Source organism: Lepidochelys kempii, chromosome 2 (assembly GCF_965140265.1).
Source record: "Lepidochelys kempii isolate rLepKem1 chromosome 2, rLepKem1.hap2, whole genome shotgun sequence".
Lineage (NCBI taxonomy): Eukaryota > Metazoa > Chordata > Testudines > Cheloniidae > Lepidochelys > Lepidochelys kempii.
Genome location: NC_133257.1, coordinates 121932421 through 121953036, shown reverse-complemented (window position 1 = coordinate 121953036; position 20616 = coordinate 121932421). Strand labels below are relative to the sequence as shown.

General features: G+C 37.9%; 1 protein-coding gene across 1 annotated transcript in view; it reads right to left on the bottom strand.

Annotated features, from left to right (window-relative positions):
• Positions 1-20616, bottom strand: part of KDSR (3-ketodihydrosphingosine reductase) — a 47030-nt gene that overhangs the window by 20588 nt on the left and 5826 nt on the right. Inside the window, exons 2-6 of the mRNA XM_073332215.1 lie at positions 17799-17888; positions 12529-12585; positions 4577-4642; positions 4323-4418; positions 731-922 (exon numbers count right to left, since the gene is read on the bottom strand). Of these exons, the coding sequence (XP_073188316.1) occupies positions 731-922; positions 4323-4418; positions 4577-4642; positions 12529-12585; positions 17799-17888 (501 nt within the window). The remainder of the gene's footprint in view (positions 1-730; positions 923-4322; positions 4419-4576; positions 4643-12528; positions 12586-17798; positions 17889-20616) is intronic.

Below are 20616 nucleotides of genomic sequence, written 5' to 3'. Positions count from 1 at the left end.
TAAAGTCTGTGAGTCTATTTAAGTACTGCTCTGCTCTTAAAACCAACTGAGAAAAAAGATGCATTTTTACATAACAGAGGTGTGAGTGTGTGTGTGTGTGAGAGAGAGAGAATGAATTATTCAGAATTATAGCATCCTAATTCAGTTTAAAATGGTTTTCACTGTTTTTTCCTTCTATTGTAACGGAAGGAGCCTACATAACTAAAAAGGAGCTGATTTATGCCTTATCATGCATCAGAATTCTTTACTGAGCTTCAGTCAGTTATACCTGTGCAACTTTATAAACAGTAATGGGGTTTCACAGCTGTCACTGAGGGCTTAATGTGGCATTTAATTATTTGTTATTGGCAATGATACACAAGATGGAAAGAACACAGCTTGACTGAGAGAACAGTGGGCCTAACAGTTAGAAAATTTTTTTACTTGTAAACTAAATACAAGTAATACAGAAATTATTGACAAACATGGCTACTCAATGGTTTTTAACTGGTCACTTTCAGATCAGAACTGCACTTTTAAAAAAGACTGTTCATAATCTGTTAGAACCATTTTAAGGGTTGGTTTCATTTAAATAATCTATAAAGGCTGCCATCTTGTTCTTAATTGGACTTGTTGTGCAGAGGCATTTTAGTAGTATGGTAGCTCAAACCATATGCAAGGATGCAAGAGATGCAACATTTCTAATATCTACCAATTATGCTACAAGTAGCTGAGAAATAGATAATCATACCTCCATTTGCAGGGCTTCAGCCAATCCTCGAAGAGCAAACTTCGTTGGAGAATAAGCTGTGTAACCAAATAGTCCCAACTGTCCAGCCTGAGATGATACAAACACAATCCTTCCCATTCTTCGTTCCTTCATGGTAGCAATTACGGCACGGCTTGGGTAAACACTACCCAAGTAGTTGACTGCCATTAATCTCTGTGCAAATATTATGAATATCATATTAGAATAGTACAGATACAAAATTCTTAGCGTTCAACATCTCAACAATACATATTTACAACAGTCATAGCACAGCAATCATAAGAGGCTGATACTAACTGACAGAACTAATTATAGGAAGGATAGTTATATCCCAAGTTTAGAACATTATACATGCTTGAGGTGAGAATCTTGACCACACATATATTTTATATATATAAAAAATAATTTAATGCCATTTACTGCATTTAATAATGCACTCAGACAAGATGATGCTGGTCTTCAAAATAAAGTATGCTTAGCAACTTTCAACTATTGGAATCCGATCTGATGATAGATAAGGCATTTTGCAACTGCCAAGGAAACAATTTGCTTAAATATTCAATCATATGAAAGTACACTGTGAAGAATAAAAGTTACTAAAAACTTTAGATAGTGCCATTGTTTTAAAGATAGGTATCAGGAGGGTAGTTTATTGTAAATAAGCAATAGATTTTGGAGATTGTCCAATGACTGGCAGGGTATCAAAGGGAGTGAGAAGCATGTTGATTTGTGCCTCTAGCAGAGTGGTATTGCAATTACCTGACAGCAGACTGTGGAAGATACTGAATTAATATGTTAAATATTGTTTTACAACTCATGCCTAAACATCTTTGTAGTGCTTCACTTTAGAGTACAGAACAAATACAGACTATATATGGAGGAACAAAACCATAAAGACAGGTGTTGACTTCAGTTAACACTTAAAAACAAAAAAACTAGCTAACCTTTTCCGAGAGTCACAAGTATGAAAAGATTTCTCACAAGATCAGATCATTTGTGTCCAGATCACAATCAGTCAGACTAAACTACAGTATAATTCAATATTCTGACCTTCTAGAGGGCTAATATTCAAAATAAGGACCAAATCCTGACCCTTACGCAAAGTTCAAGTAAGTAAGCTTTGCATGGATGACCTCCACAGGGATCAAGAATGAATTCCTCCCACATAGCTCCAGAGCTGCTACAACAGTTTCAGGGCTACTATCATAGTTGTAGTCTCCATTTTGGCCTGTGTTTGCTTAGAGTGAATCCACTGGCCTTGCTCCTGCCATTCTTGCATGTCATCCCCCAGTAACTGTAACCCAGAGATGCCAGAGAGCCACACTTCACAACACACAAGGGGACCAGCACCAACACTTGAACAGCCTTTCCATGACAAAAAAATTCTCCATCCACTTAGCACAGCAGAAACACACAAGTGACAGTGTCTGAGGCCATCCACAGAGTGTAGAATTTGTCCCCATAATGTACATCCAAAGTTAAGAAATGCACTTAAGTAAACACACCCAAGTTAAAGTCTAACGCCCTGCAAAAAATAAAAAAGCAGCTCCTAAATAAACTGAAACCTTCCCCTACAGAAATAGGAGAAAGACATTAATAGTAAATTTAATACAACCACTACCTATTTTATAATATACAATTTCAAGTGTGAAATTTAGCCTTAACTAAACTGAAATAGCAAATTAATGTAGTTGAATGATACTCAAAATTACAGATCTGCTTCCTGCATGGCACCATTAAAAAAAGTCATGTCTGATTTGCAGCGTGGTTTCAAACTACTTTGATTAAGGAGGTAGATTTCTTGCGGGGTAACCGGTAGTAACAGAGTGAAGTTTAGTTACAAGACATACTTTTGCAAATTTTAATTTAAGCTGCATGAGTCAATTTGGGTATTTACAGCATAACACAAGGCCCACTGAAGTTAAGGGAAAGACTAACACTGAATTCAGCGGGCTCTTGTTCAAGTCCTTAATGTGGCAAAACAGCCTTATGAAATACATTCTAAGAATTTAATCAGAACATATGCTCTCCTTTGCCTGTTTTTCATCTGTAGACCAGTAATCTCAATTACTGGAAAGTAATGAATGCTTTGTGATGAATCATATGAACACAGTAGTCTTTTGAACCAAAAAAAGATTTTAAGTTTCAGAGAAATGCTGACTGTGGGTGAGGATGATCAGTCATTTTCTTGGCTCAGGGCTTGTCTTCACTACAGAGTTAACTCAAATTAGAACTTGTGTGCTGCACTCAGAGTCCCATCCACATACACAAACCCCTGAGTGATTCACTCTAAGCAATGGATGTGCTTTTAACTGAAGTTGGGTGGCCTACAAAGAGGTATATGGTATTGCTTGAGCTAGCATAACTTGTCAGTTGCTCACACAATCACTCTGGACTTGTCTGCACAAAGTTTTGCCAACATAGCCAATGTCAACGGGGTGGGGTGGGGAGTTTGTGGTGTCGGGAGGGAGGGACTGAGAGGAGATCACCCTCCCCAGCTGACATGGCCATGCTGGCAACTATGAAGAAGACTGGTTCTGTCTGCATAGTAATGTCATTCAGGGAGGTGGTGTAGCTATGACAGCAGAACTCCTTCTGCCAGCTTCCAATGTGGGGCTCTGCTATCATAGCAATACTAGCCAAAGCCTTAGAGCGTAGGCAAGACCCTGTGTGCTGCTTGAGGACTAGTTTGTGGCCGTTTTCACCTGTGATAGTCAAACTCTAAAGGAGTTAATGCAAGTGTAGACAACTCAAGTTAACTCAGCAGTGAAGAGACATAGCTTAAGACTCTTCAAGGGTACAAAGCCTAAAATATGATATTCTGCAAGACTGCTAACAGATGAAGGATTGAATCATCAGCAACACAGAGGTGGCTTATCACTTCTTTATCAGTTCTGAATAAAACTTAAACATAGAGCTTGTCTACACAATGCATTAGTCTGCACTAAAAGTACCCTAATGTGCACCAGCCAGATCCACATGGGCCAGTTAGTGCATTTACACCTCTCTAGTGCAGAGTAATACACTATGCAGACAAGCCCACAACTGTCAAGATGAACAGAGTAGTTAATAGTATCCTCTCTGTAACCACTAACCACTATATACCCAAACACTTACTGATAAATTGCCTTTATAAATCTGTCCTAAATTTCTCAAATCCCTTAAATTTCTTTTATCAAGTGAAGAATTTGCTTGTAATAATTTCATTCACAGAACATAGCTGCTTCTTGTTTAGAGCTAATGATCGGCAATTTTCAAACTCTTTATGGAATTCATTGGGATTGTCCTTGTTAAAAAAAAAAGCACATTTCATTTTTTTGGGGAGGAAGATACTTTAAACGCCACAAACTAAGTGTCCATCCGTCCACCCGTCTCCTCTATATCTATCTAGCTATAAAACAAGAAAACTGTCACAGCATTCAAAGTTTCAAACTGTGATTTTACTACATATATTTTATTTTCAGCTTCCAGGACCTCATAATAGACAGTTTACTTGATGTAAATGTTGGATTAGTGATTCTTTAGAAATTATGCCCAATTATCTGTTAAAGGGAAAAAAAACATGCTTACTCACTTCAAAACAGCTCACTTCAAGATCTTCATATTTTCCTGTAACTGATGTTCCAGCACAGTTTATAAGCATGTCGACTGGACCCAACTTCTCTTGAGCCTATACAAAAGGTAGTATGCATATTGGTAGCAGGGAAAATATTTTTTGTACATTTGCAGCAACTTAAATGTTCAAAATCATGAAAAGAAAATACTTTTACTATAAATATGTAGCATACAAGGGAAAAATTACTGAAAATAGACAAATTACTTTCTTACTTGTTTAAGGACATTCTCCACATGTCCATAGTCTTTAGACACATCAACAGATATACAAAGCACAACCTAATGAAGAAAAAGGGAATGAAAGGTTCAACAATGAAACAAACAGAATAAGAGTCTTATCTCTTTAAAATGCTATAAAAGTCAAATGTTTTTCTGCAACTCAAAATACAGCTTTGGAGAAGTCAATAAGAAGAAGCTACTGAAGTGCAGGGTATTAACATTTCAATTTTACTTACAAATAATACTATAGGTCTAATAATTTAGGCTGAGAAAATTCACTTACAAGTTAACCCACTAAGAGAGAGCGATCAAGTTTAATGGTTTCAAACCATGTAATTCCATTTCAGCATTTGTCGATATTGACGCTCAGATAATCAATATGGCTCACTGACGTTAAAAATTGCAGGCAAACTTAACAGGTAGTTTTTGCACGTCACAAAAGTCCCTGGCTTTTTCTGTGGTGCTCTTGGGAAATTCAGGATTAACACCTATTTTAAAAATGCAATATAAAGCAAACAAGTAAAACAGCATTGTTTTACTTAACCCCATGCTAATGGTGCAGTCTCTGTACGCTAGAAACTATGCTTTTCTTTTCCACAGGTTGTTTTATCAACAGGATATAAAGCTTGTAGAACAAGTTTTTTTTCCCCCCTCAAACTGTATGTTGACATGCTTTGTAATTGGGACAGCTGCAAGGAACAGATTCCATGGAAAGCATTTCAATGAGTAATTCGTTAATCATACACAGTTGTGGCAAATATTTATGGTGTGACGTGACTCATGTGGCCTCCTCTCAAGTCTCTAGCCATTGCCTTTCTTGGGGAGGGAACCTGGGTTTCTCTCCCTCCGGATGAGGAATTTAGGGTGCAATTTCCTCCTGCAGCTCACTCTGATCACCTTTGCAAGTCTGAGTTTCTTTTAGCACCTGTCACCCTGTTCTCTATAGGGGCAATGACAGGTTTAACCAGTGACCAGCCAGCCTTCATAAAGCAAAGTATTTGTTTAGAAGGAAAGCATTACTGACAAAACAAATCTTGAAAGACAACAAACAGCTTTATGCATGCCTGTCTTACCAGGTGTCACCATCTTACATATGGAGACCCTGGTAGATTTCAAAGTCCTTCAAAACCCTTTCTGGAGGGTCTGTCCCTCTTGGTCAGTGTCCTTTCAGTGCCAGTGACCCTTCTTCTAAACCTATGTGTAAACTACAAGCTAAGAGTGTGATTTTCCTCCTCATGCACACACACATGCGCACCAGCTTGATGATAAACAGCAGTGTGGTAGTGACAGCACGGAAAAGGGCAGAGTACAAACCAGCCTTGAACCAGGCTCAGCCACGCCTCTGCTGCTGTGGCTACACTTTTGTTTCTACTCACATTAGCTTGATGAGAGCTAGTGCAAGAACATATACACAACCGGGGAAATCACATCCCTAGCTTGTAGTGTAAATGTAGCCTCTGTCAAATTGGTCACTTTACATAGGTTCTTAGTTCTTTGCTTGCGGGACCTCTTGAACCTGGTCAAAACTAGTATATACACAACTTCAACCACGGGGTAGTACCTCTGAAGACGACTTTACCTGTGTAGTGATTCACTCCCCCCCCCCCCCCAAATATTTGTAAGTTCCTGATTGTTTATTCACACTTTTGGTGACTACTTCTCACTCCCCGCAGCAAATGCATTAGTTGTCCTGTGCCAGGAAATCAGTTTGCCCCTTCCTAGTTTAGCAGGAAACAATACAAGGTCAGAGGAAAAACTACATCAAACCTATTTTTTATTTAAAAAACCCCATAAATTTCCCAGTTCTCCACGGAAAGAGAACACCCTCCCATAAGAGGTGTGAAACAGCATTTGATAATGTAATTTTATATTTGTATAACCCTTGATAGCACTTTTCTTTGGGGTCCACGAAGTCCACAACTCCTAATCTGGGAGACAGAGAAATGTAAATAAGAATCTTGGGCCAGGATTTCTTTGCAAAGAGCATTAAATACATAAAACTGATAGAAACCAATGGCTATGGATGAAAGTTAGTCAACCAGTAACTCTCAGAAAAATCGGTATTTCATGGTCTCCACATTCCACTTTGTAGGCACTGGTTGTTGAGGATCTTCAATTTTGGGAGCAACTCTTGGTTGAAGGGCAGCAGTGCTGTTTAGGCTATCAATTGTTGCACTAGAGCCACCAGAAATTCAATCTCAACCTGCTTCTTACAGCAACGCTAGCTCTTCTGCTGAACTGCCGGTGACTCTCTAGTTCAACAAATTGAGACCATTCTGCCTTTCATGTTTTAAGGATGGGACTGCGAGTAGGGACTTCGGCATTCTAGTTCTGATGCTGACCCTCTGTGGCTTTCATCGTCATTCAATGGTCTTTCTCAAACTCTCTCCAGGAGTTTTTAAAACTGTTTTAAACATCATGGCTGTCTCTAGTTATGATGTATGCTGACACACAAGTTAACATACCATAATTGTGGAAGCTAACCATTTGTCCAGTTGGCCAGCAGTCTAGACTGCATATGCTTGTCTTCCTTTGGCCAGACTGCAACGTTTAATTTTTCTGTTTAAACAGAACCTGCTAATCGTTCCTGTGTAAGGTTGGATTGACCTTCCTCCCAGCATTCTGCGCAGCAGGACATCTGAGTACACATGGCACCACAAGTTGCTGTTGACATTATATATTCCCTCTGTGCATTCTGTACACAATACATGCCCAGATATTCCCAGAAAGCTTTGCTACAGGGTTAGGTGGGATGATAGTTGTGCACACAAAAAAAAGAGAGTGACAAACAGGCGTGTTGTGGAAAAAAGGCACTGTCTTAACAAGCACCATGTTTCTTACAACTGAGTCAGATGAATGGATCGTGTGGTTACAGAACACTTACAATTGTACTTTGTACCTTAGTTTCTGTATCTGTAAAATAGGGACAATACAATACTTAACTATCTCACAAAGGCTTGAGCCAGTTTATGTTTGTAAAACACCAAATATATGCTAAAATGTGCCATACCCTGTAAGAAGCCCCCACACTTATAGCTTATTTGGACAAGTGTCTCTTAAAAGACTTTTTTTTGAAGTTTTAGCAATTATACATGAACCCCTGCACAAACAAGTCTCCGCTTCTGCTGCAAGAGGCTGTTGAGAGGACCAAGATACATACACAAGCACGCTTTTTATATGAAGTGAGTTAACTATTTTTGAAATCCCAAAAAGTTGTATTGCTAAATCCAGCCTTGTGGTGTGGTAATGGTGGACAAAAACTGGTTATAATATTAGGGAGGATAAAAAGAAGGTTGAATGTTTATTTGCAGGCCCATCCAAAAATTAGTATGAAAGGCTTTTGACTATTGTGGTCTACCATCCTGCTTTCTTAAAGCTGCTAATTCAATTTTACCAACATTTTTGTAAAGCTTTTTAAAATACGAATTTAAGAAAAAGGCAATTGTAAAAAGACAATGTTGTCTTGTAAATAGCTAAATGCAACTGCAGGACCAGTCAGCCTGTGCAATCTTAATTCAGCCCTCTTGCACACACGCATTATGATCAGGGCCAGATTTAGGGGCAGGCGACTGGCTAGAGTGCTGAGCTTGGGGTGCTGTTTGAAGTAAAATGTTTCAGGTATTCCATATGTGGATTCATTTTCCCACTAACCTCCTAGAACGTTTGGGACCTTTGTAGAATCTCAGAGAATTGAAAACTATATTTTCCTCGAACCTCCGAGAATGCCGTCAGCTATGCCCTTGTGGGTATATTAGGGGCAGGGGCGTCGCCAGTCAGTCAGTGAGATAAAAGAATGAACTGAAGTGAAGTGAGAGCCCAGCTGTAATATTGTGAACCTTGTTTTGTTGGGTAATTCTGAAAGTCTACTTGTATTTTAAGACTTGAAGAAAGTAAGTAGTGACTAATAAAGGACATATTTAATCAGATGCCAGAGATCTATCGAACCCCTATCTATACAACAATATAAAAGAAATTCTGTTACTTCTTTTCCCATGCTTAACATTTCACGTTTGAGGACTTTTTTAAGACTGAGGAACATAGGCTTTTGCTCTCTCTAATACTGTCTGTTTTCCTGCACAGAAAATAAAAGATGCCCCCAAAGAAGCCTTCAGGAGCTCAGTATAGGAAGCGAAAAGCTCAACTGCAATCTAGTTTGCAGCAAGGGACAAACTTGATGGGAAAATATCTGAAACAGAACAACATAGATGGGGTTTTAGGCAGTAGTGATTATCCCAGTGCAGAAGAAATTGAGGAGTGAAGAGTAAATGATGGAAGTCCCACTATTAAGGAATTAGTAGATTTACCCGAAGATAAGGAATGAACATGTGAGGAAACTGATGGAGAATCATCCAGTTTTCCTGGTGGCATAAAGGAGAGTGATGATAAAGAAGAAGAATGTGGCTCACATGAAAAGGAGAGTAATGACAAAGAAAAATCTGGTTTTCATGAAAAGGAGAGAAATGATAAAGAAGAATCAGCCTTACATGATGATAGAAACAGCAGTGAGAAAAATTGCACACCACAAATCAATACATAAGATCCTGCTTTTTGACCAGCGATTCTAAACTCTGCTGATATTTGATCGTACAATTTTGAATGGGCCGGGCAAAATCAAGGATATGACGTTTTCAGTAAACGTGTAGAAGTGACACTTCTCAAAGTCACACTGCAAAAGGGTGCTCAAGAAGGTTGAGCAACTGAATTGACATTGGCTAGTTTATTCGAAATCAACTGACAAAGTATTCTGGTTTTTTTGAAAAATATTTGACAAAAATGCCAAATCGTTGCTTGCACTTACTGGGTACAATTACAGGCATAACTTAGTTGATGCTCTGATGCAACATGAATACCAGCACTTTATTAATGTAGAAATCCAGCAGTGGAGGAACATGTTTGAGTGTCTGATCTCAAATTATCCTCTTCCTTCCAAAGAATAATTTGGCTTTCTATGGCTCATGAATAGGTTGTTCACTGAACATAATGGTAATTTCCTTGATTTGGTAAAGCTCCTTGGGAAATACAATGATGTCATGCGTGAGCACCTACGTCGAGTATTTTGTAATGAAGCTATAGACCACTACTGCAGCAAAACAATTAAAAATGAACTGATTGACCTTATGGCAAAGAAGGTGCTTGATAACATATTGATGCAGCTCAGCAAAGCGAAGTACTACACCGTACTGATGGACTGCACTCCTGACAGACACAGCGAAAAGATGTCATTTACAGTAATTGGTTGACGACAAGGATGGCTGTATCCAAACAAAGGAATGCTTTATCTGTTTTAGGTCTGTGGACAACTCTATTCGAAAAGATCTAACAAAACTGTTTATGAACGTTTTGAATGAGAATAAAATAAAACTTCAGGACTGCTGTGCCCAAGGTTATGACAATGGCGCAAACATCAAGGGAAGAAACAGTGGCGTCCAGGCAAGGATCCTTGCATTGAATCCAAGGGCTTTCTTCATGTCTTGTGCCTGCCATTCCCTCAACCTGATTGTGTCAGATCAAATGTCTTTTTTAGATTCACTCTCTCTCTTCGGAGTACTGCAAACAATATACATCCTGTTTTCAGCATCAACTCTCAGGTGGAAGATCCTCATGGACAATGTTACAAATCTGACCAAGAAGCTGCTAAGTGACACTCGCTGGGAGAGCCACATTGACAGCGTAAGGCCAGTGAGGTTACAAATGACTGAGGTTTATGATGCCCTGATGGAACTGGAGCAGCCAAGTAAAGCTGAGGCCGGAGTCCGACATGAGGCGCAAAGCCTGGCAAACCAGATCACTGACTTCAAATTTCTGGTCTCATCTGTGGTTTGGCATGATATCCTGTTCCAAGTAAACGTTGTAAGCAAGGCATTACAAAACTCAGTCGATGGACATCGCGACCGCTACTACTTTGATAAGAAGAGGTCTTGATTTCATTGAGCCTTACAGAGAACGGATTTGAAGCTGCCCCGCTGCTGCCAAAGAAATGGCAGAAAACTCAGAAGTTGAGCCTGTCTTTAAGGAAACTCGTATTCATCGGAAAAAGAGCCAGGCTGGTTACAAGGGCAGAAATGAGGTGATGGGAAGCTCAGAAGAAAAATTCAAGAGGGAGTTTTTTTGCTTGCTTGTTGACATTGCTTGAATGTCCACGAGACAGAGAGAGAGCGTGCGTGCATGTGTCTCTGTAGTAAATATGCCAGCAGACAGAAAACACTTTTGAACAATTGTACGGACCTTCACCCGACATTGGCACATGGGGAATGTTTGGACGTCAATGATAAAGACCTCTATGTCAAATTGGACAATTTGCCGCACGGGAAGCGCTCTCCACTCCAAATTCTGCAGTTCATTCCTGATGCAGAGCTGAAGGACACTTCTCCTAATGTGTGGATAACTTCGAGGATTCTGCTCATGCTGCTGGTCACAGTTGAGAGTGGTAAGTGCAGCTTTTCGAAGCTCAGGCTCATTAAAACCTATCGTCAGTCGATGATGGCCAACAAGAGACTGACATCGCTTGCTATTTTATCACTTGAAAATGCCACCAGTCTTTGGCTCTCTTTGATGCTGTGCTTCAGTTTGTGAGGGCAACCTTTTGAACTAAAAGACTAGGGTTAACATTCTAAGGCTGTCACCTACTGTTTAATTTAATTTATTAACACTATTTAATAATGGTCCACCCAACGTTGGTGCACCGTTCAATTTCTTGAGGTTAGTACATTTCAGCTACTCTTAAAATTGAAAAGTTTCTATAAGCATAGAGGAAGCAAATTTTTTTATTTCCTTTAATGGCATGAATAAATACAGATTTACAGATCCTAGGGTGCAAATTTATCATCTTATATGACAGGGATAAATCATATCAAAGTCATGCATCAAAGTCATGAAATGGGCTACAAAGGTAATAAAAAATGAGGTATTCAAAGGTTTAACAAATGGGGGGGAGAGCGGGCGGTCAAAGACACTCCTGGCATGGGGTGTCATTTGGTCTGGGGCCAACCCTGACTACGATACAGTCTTTAATTATATGATCATGTACTATTTTTACCTCCTGCCTCAGTCTCCTTGCCAAGACATTTCCAGTTCTAGTCTCCAATCCCTCCTGGGTGTTTATCCCCACTCTCCTTTGTCCCCAGCTAGTCACAGCTCTCCTCCTGCACCCAGGCTCTTTATCTGATTTATCTCCCCTACTCCTCCTTATCCCTATCCAACTGGTTACCAGTCTCAGTCTCCTTGCCCAGCTATTCACCGTCACTCTCCCACAACTCCCATTCCAAGTTTCCCTCCCTCAGCCAACCTCCAATCCCACTCCTTCTCCCTCCCCTCTATGTTCCTTGTCCCAATCGTCTTGTCCCTGCCCCAGGTCCACCTCTTTTCCTCTCTGCAATCAGGCAGCTTTCTGAGCCCACAAGTCTCCCTGCTCTCAGTTCTGGGGCTCAGAAAGCTATCCGAGTTCCCAAATCAATTGGTGGCACTTATTTTGACTTAAAAATTGTTAAAGATTTTGAGAGGATTAAAAAAAAAACAACTACTTCCTCCTTTACATAGCTGTCAAAATCTAGAGTCAGGGTCTTATACTGGTCATCAACTATAGTTGTATTATACATATTTACACACACACACACACACACACCCCCCCAACTACAGCTGGTGACATCACTAACATATCAATTTTTTGAAAGCAGGTTTGAGTATTAGTTTGGTGTTAGCAATATCAACAGCAGTCGAGAAATCAGAACTTTGTATTTGCATCTAGACAGGTAAAATGCCTTTCAAGTTAAAATGTACCAAATATTAATTTGTAAACTTCAGTATTTCAGGACACAAGCACTTATTCTTCAAAGCGAGACTGGTGAAACCACGTAGTAGGGTTGGGTAGGGGGAGCTTTTCTCCTCCCCTTTTATTTTTGTAGCACAACCGCTCAGCATTCAGTACACCCTGGAGGCAATGATCTTACCTGCTTATCGTTAACGGAGTATTTTTCAATTTCTTTCTTTGTCTGCAACAGCTTGCTCTAAAATGAATATAAAGCACAATTAAGGCACTGCAATCATGAGAATTTATTACTTTCTGGTATTTCACTGAAGTTAAAAACATTTCAGCCCCCTAACAACTGCTATTTTAATTTTGTAAAAACAACTCTGGAATTGGTAAATGTGTGAGATCTTGACTAAGGCTCAAAATTGCTATTTTCATTCATCTTTCAAAACTTCAGTTTATTTATTTAATTTAACACTTTCCTTTCCCCTATCCCTGAGGTTAAGAGGTTAAACATCAGGAAAAAACCTCTACAATGATAATGTTAAGGCTGAGACTGAACACTTCAGTTATTATATTTAATTTAGGGCTGTCAATCATAGTTAACTCACGCAATTAACAAAAAAATTAATCGCAATTCATTGCAGTTTTAATTGCATTGTTAAACAATAGAATACCAATTGAAATGTATTACATATTTTTGGACGTTTTTCTATAATTTTCAAATATATTGATTTCAACTACAACGCAGAATACAAAAAGAAGAGGAGGACTTGTGGCACCTTAGAGACTAACAAATTTATTTGATCATAAGCTTTTGTGAGCTACAGCTCACTTCATCGGATGCATTCAGTGGACAGCTCACAAAAGCTTATGATCAAATAAATTTGTTAGTCTCTAAGGTGCCACAACTCCTCCTTTTCTTTTTGCGGATACAGACTAACACGGCTGCTACTCTGAAACAGAATACAAAGTGAACATTGCTCATTTTATATTATTTTTAATACAAATATTTGCACTGTAAAATGATTAACAAAAGAAATAATATTTTTCAATTCACCTCATACAAATACTTTAGTGCAATCTCTTTATCATGAAAGTGCAACCTACAAATGTGTTTTCTGTTACATAACTGCACTCAAAAACAAAATAATATAAAACTTTACAGCCTATAACTTTACAGTCCTACTTCTTGTTCAGCCAATCGCTAAGACAAACAAGTTTGTTTACATTTACGGGAAATAATGTTGCCCACTTCTTATTTACAATGTCACCAGAAAGTGAGAACAGGTGTTTGCATGGGACTTTTGTAGCTGGCGTTGCAAGGTATTTACGTGCCAGATATGCTAAACATTCGTATTTTTCTTCATGCTTCAGCCACCATTCAGAGGACATGCTTCCATGCTGATGACACTCGTTAAAAGAATAATGTGTCAATTAAATTTTTGACTGAACTCCTTGGGGGAGAATTTTATGTCTCTGGCTGTTTTACCCACATTCTGCCATACATTTCGTGTTATAGTAGTCTCAGATGATAACTCAGCATATGTTGTTCATTTTAAGAGCACTTTTGCTGAAGGCTTGACAAAACGCAAAGAAGGTACCTATGTGAGATTTCTAAAGATAGCTACAGCACTCCACCCAAGGTTTAAGAATCTGAAGTGCTTTCCAAAAATCTGAGAGGGATGAGGTGTGGAGCATGCTTTTAGAAGTCTTAAGAGCAACATTCTGATGCAGAACCTACAGAACCCAAACCACCAAAAATGAAAATCAACCTTCTCCTGGTGGCATCTGACGCAGATGATTAAAACGAACATGTCTGCACTGCTTTGGATTGTTATCAAGCAGAACCCATCATCACCATGGACGCATGTCCTCTGGAATGGTGGTTGAGGCATGAAGGGACATATCAATCTTTCGCACATCTGGCACATAAATGTCTTACAACATCGGCTACAACTATGCTATGTAAATTCCTGTTCTCACTTTCAGGTGACATTGTGAACAAGAAGTGGGCAACGTTAACTCCCATAAATGTAAACAAACTTGTTTGTCTCAGTGATTGGCTGAACAAGAAATAGGACTGAGTAGACTTGCAGGCTGTAAAGTTTTATATTGTTTTATTTTTGAATGCAGTTTTTTGTTGTACATAATTCTACATTTGAAAGTTCAGCTTTCATGACAAAGATTGCACTACAGTACTTGTATTAGGTGAATTGAAAAACACTATTTCTTTTGTTTTTTTACAGTGCAAATATTTGTAATAAAAATATAAAGTGAGCACTGTACACTTTGTACTCTGTGTTGCAACTGAAATAAATATATTTTAAAATATAGAAAACATCCAAAAATATTTAAATAAATGGTATTCTATTATTGTTTAATCGCTTGACAGCCCTTGTCATAAATATAAAGGGAAGGGTAAACCCCTTTGAAATCCTTCCTGGCCAGGGGAAAGCTCCTTTCACCTGTAAAGTGTTAAGAAGCTAAAGGTAACCTCGCTGGCACCTGACCAAAATGACCAATGAGGAGACAAGATACTTTCAAAAGCTGGGAGGAGGGAGAGAAACAAAGGGTCTGTGTGTCTGTCTATATGCTGGTCTTTACCGGGGATAGACCAGGAATGGAGTCTTAGAACTTTTAGTAAGTAATCTAGCTAGGTATGTGTTAGATTATGATTTCTTTAAATGGCTGAGAAAAGAATTGTGCTGAATAGAATAACTATTTCTGTCTGTGTATCTTTTTTGTAACTTAAGGTTTTGCCTAGAGGGATTCTCTATGTTTTTGAATCTAATTACCCTGTAAGATATCTACCATCCTGATTTTACAGGGGGGATTTCTTTACTTCTATTTACTTCTATTTTTATTAAAAGTCTTCTTGTAAGAAAACTGAATGCTTTTTCATAGTTCTCAGATCCAAGGATTTGGGTCTGTGGTCACCTATGCAAATTGGTGAGGCTTTTTAATCCAACATTTCCCAGGAAAGGGGGGGTGCAAGTGTTGGGAGGATTGTTCATTGTTCTTAAGATCCAAGGGTCTGGGTCTGTAGTCACCTAGGCAAATTGGTGAGGCTTTTTACCAAACCTTGTCCAGGAAGTGGGGTGCAAGGTTTTGGGAAGTATTTTGGGGGGAAGGACGCGTCCAAACAGCTCTTCCCCAGTAACCAGTATTAGTTTGGCGGTGGTAGCGGACAGTCCAAGGACAACGGGTGGAATATTTTGTACCTTGGGGAAGTTTTGACCTAAGCTGGTAAAGATAAGCTTAGGAGGTTTTTCATGCAGGTCCCCACATCTGTACCCTAGAGTTCAGAGTGGGGGAGGAACCTTGACAGCCCTAATTTATTTACATGAAGGGATTAGGAATTTGTATGTTATTGCTTTACAGGTTACTGTTTATTTATATGATTGTTTAAATCATACTGAAGAACACGTGGAATAACCGTGTAACAAACCAATCAATCATTTATTCCCAAATTCAGAACAGATAAGGAAAGTTTGAAATATCACTTTTCTTTTTTGGCAGCGTGAGGTTAATTTTAAATGTATCAGACTGGTCAAGTTTATGCAAAAGACATTTTCAACTATGTAAGTTACCAAACATAACAAGTAGAGGTAACTGAAAAAATGCCGATTTTTATGTTTAATTTCAAAGTTTGCTATACGTTTCCTGATTTCTCCCCCCCCCCACCCCATTGACAAAAATCTGAAACCTGGAAAGTTTTCAGTTCACTTTTTCCATTGAAAAAACTAGATGTTTTCTGAAAAAGATTTACTTTTCATTAAAACCCTTTTTTTTAAATAAAAAAGTGTTGATAAAAAAATTAAATGAGCTCCAATAGCAAGAGATAAATCAATTCAAGGAAAAGATTTAATTAATTCAGGCTTAGATTGTTTTTTATAATCTTAAAATTATTAGAGGCCTGACAAAGTGTTTTCTGAATTCTATGTACAGTAATCATTTGTCAAATCCATCACTGATTGACAAGAAATTTAAAAGGCAGCAGCATAGTACAGACAAATCTGCATTGTATGATACAATATAGCAGTGAATCATACTACTATAGTGTTTCATGCTCTGAAGGTCCTACCTTTTAGACCAGTGTTTCCCAAACTTTTTTGGCCATGGAACACTTGGTGTATATTTACGGAACACTTACAATATTATTTTGTAGTCATTTGGTTTTCAAATAAAAAATTGCGTTATTTATGCTCAAATATATTTTGTTTTATAAAACAAAGCAAAAATACAAATTTAAAATAAACTTGAACTAACAATTTCTAACTGGAAAGCGCGTATAAAGTAGTACAAAAATCAAGTGCAAGACCCTTTTTTCTAATTACGATTCTTTCACGGAACACCTATTTGCATCATGCGGAACACAGTTTGGGAAACGTTGTTTTCAACTAATACAAATCCAGTCAGTAGAATATTAAAGTAAATACAATAAATGCTATTCCCCAGGCTGTGCCCATACCATCACTGATGAGTAGGGCCCTACCAAATTCACAGTCCATTTTTGTAAATTTCACAGCCATAGCATTTAAAAAAAATCTTGAAATTCATGGTTTCAGATATTTAAATCTTAAATTTCATGGTGTTGTAACAAAACATGAATATGCATTTGAAAACAGCAAAATATAAACATGTAAAGCCCTTAAGACTCAGCGTCTCTCACACTGGGGGGGATAACAAGGCTATTGTAGGGGGTCACAGTATTGCCACTCTTACTTCTGCGCTGCCTTCAGAGCTGGGTGGCTGGAAATCAGCGGCTGCTGGTCGGGTGCCCAGCTCTGAAATCAGCACTGCCACCAGCAACAGCACAGAAGTAAGGGTAGCAATACCATGATCTCCTACAATAGCCTTGCAAACCCCTTTTGGGTCAGGACCCCTGCTTTGAGAAACGCTGTGTACTTTTGTATACTTTTACCCTATAGCATAGGGTACTTTTAAAATATAGTGTAAAATTACGTCACATACCAGATTTCACGGTTCGTGACACATTTTTCATATGAATTTGGTAGAGCCCTACTGATAAGAACAACCTCCTGTCTCTGTGTTCTTATGGAACACAGTCCAACAACACAGAAATGTTGGACTGTGTTCCATAAGAACACAGAGACAGGAGAAACCAATTTTTTCCAAATGAAAGAAGAACTACCAGGGAGGAAAGAAGTTACATGTTCTTGAAAGCAACAGTTATAGGAAACAAGCAGTATATGTAAATATAATTTTTTCCAGTCAATAACATTTCTAAGACACATTCAGAATCTGTTTCTGTAACAAGCCAGTTGCTTGGACAAAGAAAAACTCATGAGATTTTAGTTACTTCAATTAAAATATTAATCAGCAACACAGTATGAACAATTACTTCCAAACTATATTATTTTATAACACATCCCTATTTGAAACGACACCTCTATTTTAAACACTTAAATACATAACTCAGTAAACATACATATAAAAAGTTACCTCGTTTCTTGCAATCAGAGTTATAAATGCACCCTGCTTATAGCATTCAATAGCAACACATTTTCCAATTCCACTGGAACCTCCAGTTACCTAAAAAAGATACATCATTTAGGTAATTTAATTAACAATTCATTATTTTCATCTCCCCAGCCCTACCCATCACAACTGCATTCTCAGAGTTCTTAATCATTCTCTGAAATATATCAGAGGTGACCATTAATCTATCAAAGATAATCACTTTTCTACAGTGTATGTAAAAAAAACAAAACAAAACACAGAGCTCCTTACATCAAGGAGTCTCTTATATTTTCTTTTTTAGTTCAGTATTAGGTGTATATACAATTTGATACTAATATGCACTGTCCTAATGCAACCTTTCATCTAAAATTCTGAACATACCTTTAGCCCGTACCCTAGACCTCACTTCCATCTGGCCTCATATTTTTGCTTGACTCTTATCTACTGCACAAGCTTTTATTTGTCAAACTCAGTTGTAACAGACTGAACTCTGTAAAAACAACTGATACAAAGGTTTTTCTAAGAAGACAAGACAGTTCATAGCAAACTTTAAATCAGAATGAATGCTGGCTGGCCATCCCTTTAATCTATTACTATTAACTAACCATTGGACCAAATCCAATTGTGTATATATGAAGAAGTAATAGAAATAAGTTGTGCAACAAAGAACACAGTTCAACTTTGCTCAGTGAAGATGTTATCTTGACAAAAAGACAGCGTTCAAATTTACAGCCTATGATTCAAAATACCTTCTTCTCTGTTAACCAATTAGGCAATTCCACTAAATTATAAAATAGAGTATAGCTATTGGGTATTCCTCTTTTGTGTTTACTTTTTCTAAAATTCAGTCTATTTCATGCAAATTGTAAGATATGTATGGCTGTTCTTATTGGTCAGACATATTGAAAATTAATGCCCAGATCACTTGGGTATTTTATGGATTTTTTTTAAATTAGTGTTTTGGGTGTTTAGCCCAAATTTTTCTCTGACTGTAAAAAAACCGATAAGCTGTAAAAACTGAGTAAAATTCAGCTCTTCCCATGCCTATAGTATTTAGCTTTTCAATCCCGCAACTGGGCAATATAATTAACAAAAACCAGACGTTTCAAAATAGCTAGAATCAGTTACTTTTCGTGGTTCTTTTGTTTTAAAGGGACTGTGGAAAATGTCTTTGGGATTGTTTTAACAATTAAAGCAGAAACCACTTCCCCATCACACTCCTCTTCAAAAAGACTAAGTATTATTAAAACTGGCTCTTATATCATTCTTTTCATCCAGAGATCTCAAAACACTTCAAAGAGAAAGGTATTATTTCTCCATATTACAGATGGGGAGATCACGTCCCTATTTTAAACTACACCTCTATTTTAAACAATTTAAGACATAATTTAGTTAGTAAACGTATATATAAAAAGTTACCTCATTTCTTGCAGTCAGTTACAAATGCACACTTAATAGCATTCAATAGCAACACATTTTCCAAAACCGAGGCAGAGTTGAGTCAGCAAAAGAAGCAGAACTACTAGGTCTCCTGACCCCCAAACCAGTGCTCTCTCCACTAAACCATGCTGCCTCCTCACCGGCTTCTACCACTACGTATAATTCCATGATTTTATAAAAAGGCTAGCCTTAGCTTGTGTTCCATCCCCAGAAGCACGAGGGAATTAAGATTAAGAATTCCTGGGTCCTGTTCCCAGCTCTGCCTCTTTTTTAGCACTTAAATTTCTGGACCTCAGCTTTTGCACACGAAGATGGCCAAGGCCAAAAAAGTGCTAATTATCTAGATGAAAGTCATACAACTAAAGGTACTAAACATGATATTTGACAAAACTGGGGTTGTGGTGGCTTTATTTTGGGGAGGGAAGGAGTGGGAAGGGGAAGTTACTTGGCTTGAAAAAAAACTAAAGAAAGAACCACTAGGCTAAATTTTATTCAAAGTTTCATTAAGTCCTACAAGGTCCTTCCTGCAAGGTAATACCTTAGATATTTTGTGTGTGTCACCAGGAAAAAGAGAGCCTCTAAATAGAAGTTTTTCATGCTCCAGAATAAAACAGTTTTACCTACTGAGAGATATTCTAAATAATAATTGTATTTATTGTCAAATGGTGATAGTTTATTAAAAAAAGGACATCTGAAAGTGTCTAATTTGCAACAGTATTCCTTACTTCTGTGTGAAATATGAAAACAGGAAACTCTGGTATGGATCTATTAATGCACAGTTTACATTACTGAAATTAAATTTCATTTAAGCGCTACAGGATTACCAGCATTCCCAAACAACTTTATAAATTTGAAAACTATGTTCAGTTCAGACCAGCCAAAGATTTCCAAATGAAAACATTTAACTAAAAATTTTCCTGAACACAGGTAGGTCTAAAAATGTATCTGTTAAAATAATACTTTATATGATGAAACACCATTAAAAAAAATGTTACATGAACAGTTTTTAGAACCACAAAACCACACTAGAGCAAATGTTCGCCTTCAATAATGAATTTTTAATTATGCAATTACATCTTATGAATTCTTTTTGTCATGTTAATTTCTGTAATAACAGAGTACCATATATACTCGTTCATAAGCCAAATATATTTGGTAAAAAAGGGATGCATCAAAGAGCGGGGGTCGGCTTATAAACAAGTCTACACCAAAATGTGATGATTTTAAACTATGAAATCATTGAATTGAATATCTAATACATTGTCCTTTTGTTTACCTGGAGCGTCTGCAGGCATGGAGCCTCTCAGTTCCCTGTGACTGCGGTTCACTGTTCCCAACCAATGGGAGCTGTGGGAAGTTG